This window comes from Geotrypetes seraphini, chromosome 10 (genome assembly GCF_902459505.1).
Source record: "Geotrypetes seraphini chromosome 10, aGeoSer1.1, whole genome shotgun sequence".
NCBI lineage: Eukaryota > Metazoa > Chordata > Amphibia > Gymnophiona > Dermophiidae > Geotrypetes > Geotrypetes seraphini.
Genome location: NC_047093.1, coordinates 98011482 through 98028095, shown reverse-complemented (window position 1 = coordinate 98028095; position 16614 = coordinate 98011482). Strand labels below are relative to the sequence as shown.

The 16614-nt window shown below is 43.7% G+C and overlaps 1 protein-coding gene across 6 annotated transcripts in view; it reads right to left on the bottom strand.

Moving 5' to 3' along the window:
- Positions 1-16614, bottom strand: part of TRUB2 (TruB pseudouridine synthase family member 2) — a 78570-nt gene that overhangs the window by 56249 nt on the left and 5707 nt on the right. For 2 of the 6 annotated variants that reach the window (XM_033961122.1, XM_033961123.1), the window contains exon 2: positions 15959-15996. The exons of the other annotated variants lie outside the window; for them this stretch is intronic. In XM_033961122.1, the coding sequence (XP_033817013.1) occupies positions 15959-15996 (38 nt within the window). The remainder of the gene's footprint in view (positions 1-15958; positions 15997-16614) is intronic. 6 annotated transcript variants of the gene reach the window in all.

Below are 16614 nucleotides of genomic sequence, written 5' to 3'. Positions count from 1 at the left end.
CTCACCACCCAATCATTGCAGTGTTCAAGAAAAACTGACTCTGTGCACATTCAATAACTTAAGTGCTAGCCCAAAAAATTGCTATGCTGACATCGTAAAATGTATAAATATCTTCAAATATGAACTTAACTTTGGAAAAAATGTGACTGGTTCCGACGTGCCACGTTTCCTTGCTGCGTCAGGGAACCGACAAAACAGCTATCTTAAAGCTGGAGGTGAAGTCACATAAATTTGAAAAACTCAGGTTCGTTAAGCATGTACGTCTTCTTAAAGTCACGGCAGCAAGGAAACGTGGCACGTTGGAACCAGTCACATTTTTTCCAAAGTTAAGTTCATATTTGAAGATATTTATACATTTTACGATGTCAGCATAGCAATTTTTTGGGCTAGCACTTAAGTTATTGAATGTTCAGAGTCAGTTTTTCTTGAACACTGCAATGATTGGGTGGTGAGGCTGAGTAATCAGCCTTCATGTCTCTGAGCAGAGTTCAAAAAAGAAAAATTGCTAATAAGTTTACCTTTGAATATATTTTGTTCTGATGGTACTGTAGTGACTTTTTCAAGTATTACTACATCTCTTTGGTCACTCTGCAATTTACAACGTTGTAGTTTGAAATATTTACCCCGATTTTTTGGTAATGATTTTTTAAGGCACAGTTCTTCAAAAGCCGGTCCACGGACCGGTGCCGGTCCGCAGAAAATTCCTGCCGGTCCGCGCAGGACTGGCAAGATCGAGGAGCGCAGGGCCGAAGAGAAAATGGGGAGCCTCAGACTGTGCTTTCTTCCCTCCCAGCGGCTCTCCTTACAAGCGCAGTGATTCAGGAAGGAAGCCTTGGAGCTTTTGCTGAGTCGGGCCGCCTCTGATGATGCAACTTCCGCTTTCCTCAGAGGCGGTGCGCGACCCAACAAAGGACCCGAGGCTGCCTTACTGAATCGCAGCGCTGGCAAGTAAGGAGAGTTGCTGGGAGGGGAGAAAGCTGCTGGGCATGGTGAAAAAAAAAAAGGGACAGCTGCTACTGGACCTGGAGAGGGAGAAGGAGAGATGCTGCTGGGAGGGGAGAAGGGAAAGGAGTCTGGGAAGCTGCTGGGTAAGGGGAAAAAGGGACAGCTGCTACTGGACCTGGATAGGGAGAAGGAGAGATGCTGCTGGGAGGGGGGAGGGAAAGGAGTCTGGGAAGCTGCTGGGTAAGGGGGGAAAAGGGACAGCTGCTACTGGACCTGGAGAGGGAGGAGAGATGCTGCTGGGAGGGGAGGAGGGAAAGGAGTCTGGGAAGCTGCTAGGCAAGGGGAAAAAGGGACAGCTGCTACTGGACCTGGATAGGGAGAAGGAGACATGCTGCTGGGAGGGGGGAGGGAAAGGAGTCTGGGAAGCTGCTGGGTAAGGGGGAAAAAGGGACAGCTGCTACTGGACCTGGAGGGAGGGAGAAGGAGAGATGCTGCTGGGAGGGGAGGAGGGAAAGGAAAAGGAAGAGAGTTACTGCTGGACAGGGGGAGGAGGGAAGGGAGAAGAAAAAAGGAAGGAAACAGCTTGCAGGGAGATTAGAGGAAGGGAAGGGGAGAGATAGGAATGAGATGGGAAGGGGGGGTCAGCAGAGAAATTGAGAGGGACAAAGATGCTAGATCTGGTGTAGGAGAGATAAAAATGAAGAGAGCAGTGAAGCTGGAGTGAATTGTGTACAAAGGAGAGAGGGGCATAGGCTGGATGGAAAGGGGAGAGGGGCATAGAAAGAAGACAAATACCATATGGAAGGGGGAGAGGTCAGACAATAGATGGAAGGGGCAGATGCTGGATTGAAGAGATAGAGAGAGCAGACGCTGGAAGGAAGAGAGTGAAAAGAAGATGAAAGCAGAAACCAGAGACAACAAAAGGTAGAAACAAATAATTTTATTTCTATTTTGTGATTAGAATATATCAGATTTGAAATATATATCCTGCTAGAGACATAACTGGGGACTGCAGTATTCTGTTAGCATGATATTTCTATGAACTTGGCTTGTTCAGTTTTCTTGATAGTAGAGGGGATATATGTGAAGGGGAGGGAAGACAGGGGTTTTGTTGGTCCGTGCTCTGTATATTTGTATTTATAAAATCACAATTGTTCAGAATATTGTTTCTTTTTATACTTTAATAAAATACGTTCAATATAAAATCATAATTGTGGCTTGTGCAGATGGGATCAGATGGTTTGCGGGGACCGAGCTCGCAGAGAAGGAGCGTAAACGGGGTTTTTAAATTTTAGTCCTATTAGTTTGCCGGTCCACAAAATAATTCTTTTATTTCTGCCGGTCCACGGGTGTAAAACGGTTGAAAAACACTGTTTTAAGGGATGTTGTCGGATAAGATGCTAGGTTATTTTTGTTGCTTTTGTAGAAAGGGTTTTTTTCAAGCTTTTATTTTTATTTTCTGCTGGGCTTTATATTTTTAATTTAAAGGGGGAGGTACAACAAAGCTAATTTCTGAAATAATTCCATTCTTGGTCTAGGTGCAAAATAAGCAAACACCTGTTTTCTACTTGGATAGCCTTATTTAACAGAAGGAGCCTCTAACAGATAGTGTTGTTGATTAATCGAAAACCAAGTGGAGAGTGCATCCATCCAAATGAAAGGAAAGCAGAAATACACATACAAGATCCTTTATCCAAACACCTGCCGTGGGCTTCTCGTGGCAAGGATTCTTTTATGGCTGATCAATTTTCTCCAGCCTTACAGATCTGTCACGAGGGCCTGATATTTTGGATGCAGACTTTTTAGAGGTGCCGGTTGGCAAGAAGACATCTGTTGTGCGCATATTTCAATGAGAAGAGTTGCCGGAGCTCATTCTTCAGTTGTCTTCGGTTTTACACTTTAAAGAGGAATATAATGACCCTTCTCTTGTTGTGGACCCTTTACTGAGAGGAATCCGTTCAGCATCCCGTTCTTTCTCTATGCATCAGGATATTCGGGATGTGGTGCATGCTCAGTGGAAAGTTCCAGACATGCCTTTTCGCATGGTGTGGTCTATGGCAAGGCTCTACCCCATCCCTGATGGTGATAGAGACACCTTTTAAATCTCCTGTAGTTGATGCGGTGGTCTCAGCTATTGCACACAGACATACTGTGCCGGTTGAAGGCAGTTCGGCCCCGAGAGACCCTCTGCTTAAACAAAATTTTGATGTTGCTGCCTTGGCTGTCCAGGCAGCGATTTATGGTGGTCTAGTGGCCTGGGCTTGTTTCCGGTGGTCTGCGAGAGTTCTTGATCACGAGTCCAACGACTGGTCCTTCGTGGATCAGGAAGTGACTAAGATTGAGCTAGGCACTTCTTAACTCTCTGATGCCATGTATGATCTTTTGCATGCCTCGACTAAGTCCATGGCTCTTGCAGTAGCTACCCGCCATACCCTGTTGCTTTGGGGTTGGTCAGCGGATGCAGCATCTAAGACTAAGTTTAATAAGTTCCCCTTTCAGGGCTCCTTTCTTTTTGAGAGGAGTTAGATAAGCTGGTTCAGTGACTCTAATGCACCTTGGTTACCGGAGAACCGACCTTACTAGGCTTCGTGAGGTGGTTCTGCCCGGGGGCAACTGCATGACTTTTGGAGGTTCTCCCTGGTCGCGGTGCAGCCTAGTTTCCTACCAGGAGTTGTTTCTTTCAAAGCATGCAGTCCTTTTGGGGAGTGGGAGGGGGGCCACAACTCATTCGGAGGCTCCTCCACTGTCCGTCAGGCCCAATGACTCATTGCAGGTCCTTCCCCCGGTTTCAGTCGGAGGCCAGGCTGTGGGAGTTTTACTGGGGGTGGGCCGAGATCACCATGGATCAGTGGGTTCTGGAAGTGATTCTGGACGGTTATGCTCTGGAGCAGGGCTCACAATTCTGGTCCTCGAGATCTACTGGCAGGCCAGATTTTCAGGATATCCTCAATGAATATGCAAGAGAGAGATTTGCCTGCACTGCCTTTTTTGTATGCAAATCTCTCTCATGCATGGTTGGTTTGGGGCTGTCTGGCTGGCCGGCTTGGGACTGGCTGGCTGGCCTGGGGTTGGCTACCATTAGACATACCCACCACTAGATGTGCCCTGTATCCACCAGAGGGGGATATGGGGGATAGGGTACAGGGCACACCATTTGGTTCAGAATTTTTTTTTCTTGGTTTTTCCTCTTGTAGAGGTGGGTGCGTCTTATGGCACGAAAAATACGGTAGTATGCAAAATTTATCCTGAGCATTTACAGATACAAGATCCTTTATCCGAAATCCTCGGGACCACGGATAGACAGTCTTGGAGGGTCAGTATTAGTTTCTATAATACAGCATTAAAAAAAGCTAGGAAATATTTTTATGGTAATAAAATTATCAGATCCAATAATCAAAGCAGTACTATGTTCAACATCTGGTGCACTTTAACTTCTAATAATGATTCATCTATACATCCTTCCTCTACAGCAGTGGATGATCTAGCAAAATTTTTTAATGAAAAAGTCGATGCTATAAGAAACTTTTCCTTCATTAGACTCTTACAATTTTCTGGTGATCAGTGACACTAATCTTATCCCAGTAGACAGAACCTGGACAGTCTTTGAGTATGTATCTGAGGCTCAGGTTTCAAAACTGTGCCACAAACTAAGATCCTGTAAATGTGCCTTGGGTCCGTTTCCTTCATACCTATATGAAAAAAATTCCCACTCAGGCTATTTCATCTCTTACCAGACTTATAAATTCTGCCTTACTATCAGGTCTATTTACTGCAGAGATGGGCCATATTGCTCTGACTCCACTACTGAAAAAAACTGATCTGGACCCATCCTCACCGTCCAGTTATCGACCCATAGTGAATATTCCTCTCCTGACCAAAATGTTAGTCTATCATATCTGCTCAGCTGTCATCATACTTAGAGAGATTCTCCATTCTTCTACCTTGCCAATATGGTTTCAGACCCAACTTCAGTGCCAAATCTCTATTGGTCTCACTAATTTCAAAGGTTCAGCAACTACATTCATGTTACAAGTTTGCAATCCTATTACAATTTGATCTATCTGCGGCCTTTGATATCATTCACCACAATATCTTGATTTACCAACTTTCTGAGATAGACATTGATTCTACAGTCTTAGACTGGTTCTCGAAATCCCTACAATCTCGCTCATATACTGTTACTATGAATGGCACCATGTCATCTTCTTGGAAGCCTCTATGTGAAGTCCCACAGGGATCACCTCTATCCCCTATCCTCTTCAACATCTATATGTCTATTTTAAAACTTTTCCATCTATCTCCCTCTGAAGCATTATACACATATGCAGATGACATCTTGGTCCTTCTTGAGATAGATTTGAATATCACAAACCTCGCTGAAAATATAATAGCATGCATAATGAAACTTCAATCTCGGGCCCTTACTTTGCAAATGAAGCTGAACTAGTCCAAAACCAAACTACTATGGCTTGGCCCTAAACTAGATCAACTACCTTGGTCCATTTCATTGCCATCTGAATCTTCACTGCAGATTGAATTCTCAAGTAAAGTTCTGGGTGTCATTATAGACTCAGCACTTTCATGCAATGACCATCTTAATTCTCTGGTTAAAAAAATATTTCTTTAGTCTCCATATGCTGAGGAAAGTGAGATCCTGCTACTACCACCAACATTTTGCTGGTCTTGTACAATCAATCATTCTTTCGAGGTTGGATTATTGTAATTCAATCTATCTAAGTCTAACCAAGAAAGTCTTCAAAGACTTCAACAGATCCAGAATACTGCAGCTAGGTTGATTTTCGCAAAAAGCAAATATGATCATGTTTCTCTGCTTTTGTTAAAACTTCACTGGCTCCCAGTAATCTCTAGGGTTTACTTTAAATTTGCCTGCCTAATATTTAAGATCTTGCATGGAACTCTTCCCTCCTTTAATTCCTCTATCCTGGAACTCTGTGAGACCTGATATTACCAGATCTATCCAAAAGCTTAAATTATCTTTTTCCTCGTTAAAAGGCATTATCTATATTGGAAAATTAGGGAAATCTCTCTACTTTAAAATTACTGAGCTTTGGAATAACTTTCCTGTCCAGCTGTGTAATTTGGGCTCTTTCCAATTATTTCAAAAACATCTGAAAACGTGGCTATTTTCAAAAATGTAATTTCCACTGATCTCTATATAACCACTAATTCTTTTTATATTTTCCTTTCTTAAACTCTTGTAAACCGTGTTGAGCTCTATTCTAGAGAAGATTCAGTATATAAGCTTAAGATTTAGTTTAGTTTTTATTTTGGAATAGTAAGTTAAAAAAAAGACAGATCATAAGACCATAAAATTGCTATCCTGAGTGGAATCTGCTGCTCTCTGCCATTTTCCAGCCCTCCAACTTGGATTGTGCAGAGAACAGGAGAAACACACGTACCTGTATTGTTTTCAGTGTGTGTCACATTGGGGAAATTGACTACTTCTGGTTTGAGTCAAATTTTGGTTTTTTGAATTTTGGATAAAGGATCTTGTACGTTTATTTTTGCTTTCCTTTCACTTGGATGGATGCACTCTCCACTTGGTTTTTGATTAATCAACAACACTATTTGTTAGAGGCTCCTTCTGTTAAATAAAACTATCCAAATAGAAAACAGGTGTTTGCTTATTTTACACTTAGACCAAGAATAGACGAAGGCTGAGGGGGTTGGACAGAGGCAGCCGCGGCAGGAGACTGAACAGGGATGGCCATGGAAGGGACAAATTCCCCAGACAACCCCGAGACCCCTGGCAAGAAAGTAGGACCCCCCCAGCCACCTGTAAATAAGCCTTGCACAAGGAAAAAAAAACCCAGTGGCAACCCAGCATTTATGTTAGGAGCTGAAGATACACTTCCCAAAAAAAAACTGAGGGACAGGCCATCACTAAACTGACACCAGACAACACACACAACTTCGAAGGCATAGCCGATCCCATCACTACAAAAAAAACGCAAGCCCCAGCTACAGCTGAAATGGAATCCCCAGCATCCCTGGCGGACTGCAACACCAATCCAACTGCCTGCCAGCAGCTGAGGAAAACCCAGGGCTCACCCCCGCCCCCCACTGACAAGCGATGTGAATGTGAAGCTGGGTCTCCCTCGAGGCAGTTGGAACATTTCATGCAGTCGTTAGCCGCATCCACCGAACGATGCCCACAAAAAGTGCACTTTTTCTGCTTTTTTGAAGCGCTCATAACGGAAGTGCCAAAAACCCACTCACAACAATGCTGTGTAAAAACTGCAGCCTCGGGCCTCTTTTTTTTTTTTATACAAAGCTCCTTTTATTTCTTGTGTTTTATTTTCTCTCTTATTTTTTCTCACAGCCAACCAGCTGTAGCAAGAAAAAAGCAGACCCCACAGGCACTCTAAACTGTAGTCAGTGCTGGTATCGGTGTCAAGGTGTACTGTTGAAGCTCCTCTAGATTTAGAAAAAAACCTGAGGAAGTGGGGAAATGGGGGGGGAGGGACTCAACTCTTCTGAGTGTGGCACCTTCAAAGTTGGTAGGACCCCCGATAAGGTCCCCCAAGCTCAGTCCAGACAGACAAAGGGACAAGAAAAACTCAATAACCAGATCCAACAGGCCTTAACAAACCTCAGCACAGACTGCACAAACCACTCCACCTACTGGAGACTGAGAAAAGACTGATTGTAAGAGGGACTGCACAGCCCACTTGTACTGATGCCAAAAGTCAGTATCTCAGCCTCCACCTGCTGGCAGAGGAGCATAAACCCATCCATTTCTGTGCCAGTCTAAAGGGACAATAAAGAATTTAGCTGTTTGTGACCATACTGAGAGATCAAGATAGCGTTGAGGACAGACGCCTGAATGGGTACTGCTGCCTGTATCGTTCGCTGTCAGTGCTGTGCTGCGACTCTTTCCCAGATGAAATGGGAAAGAAAAAGGGAACCTCCTGCCCTAACCCTCCAGTTCTTGGGACCCCACAATGCTTGATTCAGCCTACAATTATGAGCTCTCTTGCTCGCTCGGGTGAGGAGACCCATCTTGCCTTGGGGGAAAACCAGGAGTTTTTGGGAGATCTCGGCACGGAAGCTGCCTGGGCTTTGCTGAGCCCGGACAGAGATCTGTCCCTCCCCAACCTGGAAGTGAACTGGTGCAGGGAGACGCTGGAGCTCAGCTGCCCTGTGAGGGAAGAGTAGTGGAAGGACGCCACCTCGGGATTCTAAGGAAGAAGGAGTTGGCAATATTTACCAGCATTCCCCCAGCACCACAGAAGGAGAGGTGAGAGGTGCTTCAGGTGGGAATATCATCTCTTTTGGGGAGTTAAAAAAGCCAGATAAAATTGATATGGAAGTGCTCTGTCAGTACATATCCATCATGGATGCCAACCTTAAATTGAGCCTTTCAACTATAAAAATTGACTATGGAACTGTCTATTCCAAAGTAGAGCAACAAGGGGTACAACTATAATTTAAGTGGAAAGCTGGAGAAACAAGATGAAGACTTAAAAGAAATGAAAACTGTACAATTGGAAATGGTTAAAGAAAAATCATTTATTTCCCGTAAGATGGAGAACTTTGAAAATCAATTGAGAAGGAATAATTTAAGACTTCTGAATTTTCCTAAATGTCCTGTCATCTCACCAGTTGAGATGGCGAGAAAATATTTTTGTGAGACTTTAGCCATTCCACCGGAAAATTTGCCTCCAATTGTTAGTGCTTATTACCTGAATATTAAGAGGCCTCAGGGGGAATCTAGTCTGGTAGAATTGCCTGTAGATAATGTGGGGGACATGAATTTGGGAAGTTTTCTTGAGATAGTAACAGATAGAACCACCATGTTGATAACTCTAGCCTTGGAAAGTGACAGATTATGTCCTTCATCTGTATTTTCAACATATTAATAAGTTTTGGAGCTCAAATGTTCGAATGTTTCCAGATCTTGCTCAGAGTACCCAGAGGCATAGGAAGGAGTTCTTGGAATTGAGGCCAAGTCCTTGCCCTTGGGGCTATGTTCCTTGTTAAATTTCCTGCTATGTAACTTACCAAAATTTCCTGCTATGTATCTTACCAAAATAAGAATTTTCCTTTTTTTGAGCTTAAACAACTTTTGGAATTTATAGGGCCAAAAGAAAGATTGGAATCTTAATCTATAATATAGGTCCTGCTATTTGGCTGTAAGATGGGTCATCTAGTGCCGTCATTCTAGTATAAGTTTATTACAAAGAGTTGAAGTTTAATTTCCTTTCTTGATCTCCTTTATGGTGGGCTAAATAGGAGTTGGAATATTTCCTTGTTATTAATATTATTTGTTACTTTTCTGATCTGTATCAAGTGGTAAATGTAAATGCTTGATTGTAAAATTGAAAAATTTAATAAATAAATTAAAAAAAAAGAATTTGGCTGTTTGTAAACTGACTATAAATTTTGTATTGGCTTTCACTTTGTAATACCATTCACTGAATGTATTGTTTCCCTCTGTTTCATTGGAAACAGGTGAATATGAAAGAGGTTTCTTTGTTTTTTTTAAAGATGTGCCTCCTTAGATTTTTAATCCTGCTTGGTTTTGAGAGTATTTAGCTATTTTTAAAGTGATTATAAATTTTGTGCTGCTTGTAGTTTTTTTATTTACTGACTATGCTGTCTCAATCTGTTTTTTGAGATATAGGAATGTGAGAGAGATTTGCCTCAAAAGGAGGGAGTGATTTCTTTTTTCCCCCTTCTAGGTAAGGCTCTGAATAATTTGAAATGCAAGCACTTTTGAAGCATGATGAACCCCTTTGGTTAGTTCTATTAGGCATGATATCACACCAACATCAAAACTGGTTTGTTGATGTAACATTATTAAACTAAACTAAGGCCTCCTTTTACGAAACTGCAATAGCAGTTTCTAGCTTGGGGAGCTGCGCTAAATGGTCCATGCTGCTCTGGACGCTCATTGAGTTCCTATGAGCTTCGGGAGCAGTGTAGGCCATTCAGCGCAGCTCCCCATGCTAGAAAATGCTATCGCAGTTTCGTAAAAGAGAGAGTAAATCTTGGACTTGTATACCGAGTCATCCCTGAGAAACAAGGCTTAACTCGGTTAACAATAAGGCAAATACAGACACAGACTTCTGTCACAAATATACTGGATAAACTCATTTTTATGTTCTGTTTTATTTGTGCATGTTCCTTCATTTCATTTTAAATTAAATTACTTATTAATTGTTATAGAATTTTATGAATTACTCATTTTGTATGTTTATGGGCAAAAGGTGGCCACGTCAGGTTTGGCTTATCTAATAAACTGCAGTTTCCTTGATATAATTGGTCTGCTCTGTGTTTCTGCAATTTTGATAAATGACATTTATTTTTAAAATTTCTTACCTGCTTAAACCTAAGCGGCTTATAAAATATAATCATAATCATAAAACATACATAACAAAACATACACAACAAAACATACACATAACAGTTCCAATATACGCCTAAAAATATCACAACTCATTCAGTTAAAAGCCTCCATAAACAAAGTTCTTTTCAATATCTTCTTGAATTTCTGAATATCCACGAGTGCTCTCAATGGTCGTGTCAGATTATTCCATAGTGACACCCCTGCTATTGAGATTACAGATGCTCTCATAGTCTCATAATGTACATGTAGGAACTCATTTGTAGATAACCACTTCGCTCCTACTGACCTTAAAGATCTAAGAGGCTGGTAGAGTGTCATCACCTATGTCAAATATCATGGAATTTTATGGAAATCATGGAAATCCCCTTCTTCAGGAACCCATAAATCGCTCGATGATCTGTAGCAATTTATGCTTCAACTATGGGTTCCTGAAGAAGGGGATTTTGGTTTCCCGAAACCAGGCTTGGTTGGACCTGGTATCCAGCGGTCCCTCATTATGGGCAGCTGCTTCTGTGACAACTGTTTAAGAACATCTTCAGTTAAGTCGGCTTTTTGATTTTGGGAGTTGTTTGGGGGAGGTTCTCTGAGTGGCTCTTTTATTGACCTCATCTGTGTTCACTGGTCTGGTGATTTATTTTTTCACTATTAATTTTGAATTATTGTACACAAGGAGGTACCCTAGGATGGTGTGGGGGCAGGGACTTGTTGGTCTCTGTCTCATGTTGTAAAGCACTGGATAATTTTTCCCCTCACTGCTCTGTCACACTGAGGGTACCCCAACACTAAATTCTATATCTTAAATTATTCACGCTCTTTAGAGGAGAGGCAAGGCATCCCCTTGCAACCAGACACTACTCTGTACCCGGCCAACGAATTGACAAGTGCCTGTCCCAGCATCCCAAGGAGAAACAGTAACAGCCTCAGACACTGAGGTAGCTTATTCAACCGCCAGTCCATTCCTCCACATGAATGAACTCAGGAGTGAAAAGAAACTCAGAGCAACAGCGAACTAGCCCGCAACTAGCCCGTAATCAGCCTAGCCATAGTTTAACTGCCATCCAGCTTGGACCAAACAACGTACAACAGGCCGCAAGTGAAATGGCTCCCCAGCCAAGGCAAATCCACTGCCCGTGTGGCAGCAATTAGGGTCGGTTGGTTAGCGGTGGTAAAGTCAGTACTGCTGGAAGCGTCATCTCTCCTCCGAGAGTAGAAATACGGACAGCGGCAGCGACGTCAGCTGCAAATGCAGTGACCCCTGATCCGCGGCGGGAGGGAAGGGCCTTGAGCAACCACCCTTAGGGCCTCCTACCGCCCACCGCTGCCCGACCTGGCTGCAAGCCCATGGGCGTCTGCTACTACAGCTGAAGCAGCTTCTGCTTCCCCACGCGGGAAAGGAGTAAAAATACTCCTCAGGAATCTTTCTCCACCAAGGCCTGGGCCACAGCAATCAGCCTTCCACTGCGGCCTGGGCTACTAGAATATTCTTCAATCGAAGCCTGAGCCAGTGGAGAATTTCTCAACTGAGGTCCATGTCACAGGATCCTCTCTCATCTGAGGCCTGTGCCCCAGGAATCCTCCGGCCACTGAGGCCTGAGCCACTGGAATATCACTCAACTGAGGCCTGAGCCCCAGGAAAATTGCTGAGCTGAGGACCAATTCACAGGAGCATTTCCCATCTGAGGCCTAAACCCCAGGAAATTTTCATCACTGAGGCCTGAGCCACATGAAACTCACCCATCTGCGGTCTAAGGCACAGGAAGAACTCACCTCCGAGGCCTAAGGCACAGGAAGATCTCACCTCCGAGGCCTAAGGCACAGGAAGATCTCACCTCCGAGGCCTAAGGCACAGGAAGATCTCACCTCCGAGGCCTAAGGCAAAGGAAGATCTCACCTCCGAGGTCTAAGGCACAGGAATATTACTCATCAGTGGCCTCAGCCACAGGCATACTTTACCTCAGAGGCCTAAGCCACAGACATACTTCATCTCTGAGGCCTAGGCCACCGGAAGAACTCACCTCTGAGGCCTAAGCCACAGGAATATTTCACCACTGAAGCCGAAGCCACAGGAATATCCTACCTCTGAAGCCCCAAGCCCCCAGATCTCACCACTGAGGCCTAAAGCCTCAGGAAGATCTTACCTCTGAGGCCTAAAGCTACAGGAAGATCTTACCTCAGAAATCAACCTCCACTGAGGCCTATGCCATAGGGCCATGTCTCATCCTAGGCTTAAGCCACCAGAATTTCTTTTAACTGAGGCCTAAGCCATCAAAATTTCTACATCTGAGGCCACTGGAAGATTTCACATCCGAGTCTGAAGCCCCAGGACTAAAACTCAACTGAGGCCTAAGCCCCAGGAACACGCGCAGGAGCATTTCTCAACTGAGGCCAAAAGCCCCAGGAATATGCACAGAAACATTTCACAACTGAGGCCTAAACCAAGTACTCACATACTCCTGCACTATCAGAAGGCAAAGGGTGAGGTGTTAATGCTGCAGCGCACAGGGAACTGTGCCGGCACCCGTGGTCATGCTTTTTTTCTTATGGGAAAGGACCCTCCGACCACATCAGCTTCTTCTTTCCACTGGCTGGGAGGGTGGGGAAGGAACCTGGGTAGGCCCAGGTGTTGCCCCTAAAGTTGGCTCAGTATGGCCAACACCCCCAGGCTCTACTGAAGCTGCAGCAACAGGAGCAAATACTCTTCCGTCCTCAGGAGCTGAAACCAGAACGATAGCAGCCATTTTTCAGATCTAGGAAACTAGTGCTGCAGCCATACCGGGCTGAAATCCACTGCAGAATCCAGGAGCTGTAAGAAATCCATCCTCAACCTGCTGAAGATAGAGTATACTGATTGGCCAGGAGGATGTGCATCCAAGATATACCTGAGGTCAATTCAGTGCTATCTATTTCCCCCTGCTGGTTGATGGACATAATCCCACTAGTTTCTGGATTCATCTGCTGTTGATGACAAAGAATTAAGCTTTCCACCACATATCAGGCGTGCCATAATATTTTGAATTATCTGTAAAGCTTTGCACTTTGAAAACGCTATTCCCCAAAAAAGCACATTACAGTAATCCAACTTTGAAATAATTGTGGTCTGTACAACCAACCGGAAATTGTATCTCGATAGCATTGGTATCAATAAACACATCGGTACTCAATAAACACATGTGATAAAATATGGATTTATCACTGCCAGTATCTGATCTTTCATACTCAATGTTGAATCTAACCAGACCCCCAAAATTAAATATTGATACAAATTTGCATAAAATGTTTTTCAATCATCTTAATAAAGATTTCTCTCGTAAAAAAGTGCAATATATCTAAATGTTTATGGGGCAATAAGTAGCCGTAATCTCTTCCAATTCCTAAAATCTGAGCCCTATTCTGCTTTCTGTTCAAGAGCTACAGTATGTCGTGTCAAACATTTGCCTGTGCATTCCACAACAACTTTTTCATCAACTTTTTGGTTCCCCAGTGATAAACCAAAGCATGCACCAATGATCTGAGTGGTGTATTTGGATTCAGCACAAAATGTTGTACTAGAAATATGACTTTTAGCTTAGTCGAGCAACTATTCTTTCCATAACATTACATTACATTAGTGACTTCTATTCCGCCCGTACCTTGCAGTTCTAGGCGGATTACAAAAGAAGATAACTGGACATTTCCAGGAAAATTACAATTTAGGGAGCTGTTTACATGACTGAGACTTTGAAGAGAAATATTGTAAAAGTGGAAGAGACTTTGAGGGGGTATTTTACAAGGGAGGGGATGGACAATGGGAAGAGTTAAGATATCTGGATAAATTTTTTGAATAGCAGGGTTTTGATTTCTTTTCAAAATGATTTGAAGTCGCTCGTTGTTGTCAGCAAGTTGGAGATGGAGTAGTCAAGTTTCGCTGCTTGCGTCGCTAGTAGGTTGTCAAGCATCTTCTTGCGCTGAGTACCTTTGAATGGGGGGTAGGTAAATGGGGTCTGAGTTCTCCTTCGTCTCGTTGTAAGGTTCTAATTTAACCAAAAGTTAATGTTTTTTCACTATCTTACATGGAATGAAATAAGTGACTCCAATAACGAAGCCCCTAACTTTGGAAGAAGTTGAGATACTGCTCTAAAACTTTGCACATATTCATAGAATGTACTTCTAGTAAAAATGTTATCAACCTCTGAGATGGTCAAGTGGGGAGGCCTAGACCACTTGACCTGGAATGGCCTAGTACCCTGTTCCGGGGGTGGGGGGGAGGGAGAACACACTCAGCAAGAGATATCCCCTTGCATGACTTCTGGGGAGTCTCGACAGACAAGAGAATCTTGGCAGCTTAGATAAGCTTTCTTACTACTACTACTATTACTAATTATTATTTCTATAGCGCTGAAAGACATACACAGCACTAAAAGACAGTCCCTGCTCAGAAGAGCTTACAATCTAATTTAGACAGGACATTTCAGGGTTGAGGAGGTTATAGTGGGTATAGGTATCCAACAGCAGTGAGGGGGAGTTGAGTTGAAAGTAGTTTCAAAAAAGTGGGCCTTTAGCTTGGATTTGAACACTGCCAGGGACGGAGCACGACGTATTGATTCAGGCAACCTGTTCCAGGCATATGGTGCCACAAGAAAGAAGGGACGGACTCTGGAGTTGGCAGTAGAAGAGAAGGGTACAGATAAGAAGGGCTTACCCGAAGAACAGAGATCACAGGGGGGGAGCATATGGGGAGATGAGTGAGGAGAGATATTGGGGGACTTCAGAGTGAATGCAGTTGTAGGTCAGCAAGGGGAGTTTAAACTGTATTCAGAAACAGACAGGGAGTCAATGATGCCGCAGCTCCAGGGTTCCAAGAGATTTTTCCCCACACACAGCCGTGACCCCTGGCAGTTCTCTGGCCCTAGAGACCTGAGGGGGCTAAACCCAAAGATCCCCCCCCCCATGTTTTCCATGACATGTGATGCACGGACATTCCTCAGCCAACCATCCAGCACAAATCTGACATGATATGGGTATAAAAGGGGCTTAGAAGTCCATTACCATAAATTTTAAGGTCAAACAATAGATTTTGAAGCAGACAGAGGACTTTAAAATAAAATTTAAAAATCCAAGATGGCCACGGCAGCAATGTTTTGGAGCCAAGAAACAGCTGAAAATGGCCAAACTAAAACTCCAGAAATGCTACAAAGAGGGAGGGGGGCTGGGGAGCTAAGGGCAACTTTGGAAACATCTATAAAAGCAGTTTTCAGACCCGCCCCCCCTTTTGAATTTCCCATAGACTGTGCCTTGCTGTGCTGTAAAGGTGCCTCAGTCTGCTTCAGCTCATGTGGACCTGGAGAAGGATACTGCTCAGCTCCCAAATGATGAATCTTCAGGTTGCCAGTCGGAGCAAGACCAGCTGGACCACCACCCCCACCAAACCCTGCATACGAAGGAGGGAGGCGACAAGCAGCCAGCACTCTGAAAATCCCCAATTAGTGATCACTGCACATGCCAAATCAGCCTGCACTTAAGCTCCTGAAAAATCAGGGGATAAGTTAGCATTAAGGTCCCCAAGCTCCTAAAATATTAAGCAGGCTGGCTAACATGTACCATAGAGGAATTGGCCAGCCAGCTGTGTACCCCAAGTCTGTTTCTTCTCCCAGGCAAACTTACCCCAGAATTACTGAGAAATCTGGAGCACAGAAAGCCTCCTGAACATGAAGGAAAAAAAAAAAAAGACCAAAAAAAAATTTAAAAAAACGTTTTAAACAGAGCAGATCAGACACAAACCTTGCTGCAAGCATACAGAAGGGAAAAACTGAAGGGGAAGGGCAGCACAATCCACAGAAGGAGGAGTTTAAGATAGTGATACCTTCTGCAAAGCCTGCAGGTTTTAATTCACTACCCATTTGTCCAGAATAACACACCTATTGTACTAGAATTAACATTATTGCTCTAGTCACAGTGCAACAGGTTGGGGGTCCCTGGCATAGAGAGCAACAGCAGGGCCAGCCCAACCATTAGGAAAGACAAAGTGGTCACCTAGAGCAGTCAAAGCAAAACAACAGCCACAAATAATTTAACCTGAATGTTTATAGGATGTTTGAATGTTTATAGGATGTGCGCTCAAAATTAACTGAAGAGCCTAGGGTGCCCACCACCCATTACTTTTGCACCGACTCTAGATAAGTCTGACAGCTCCCATCTCCCAGAGATCCAGCATCTTATAAGAACATAAGAATAGCCTTACTGGGTCAGACCAATGGTCCATCAAGCCCAGTTGCTCATTCTCATCCTCTCTCCCTTGATAGGCGGTATATAAAACACCT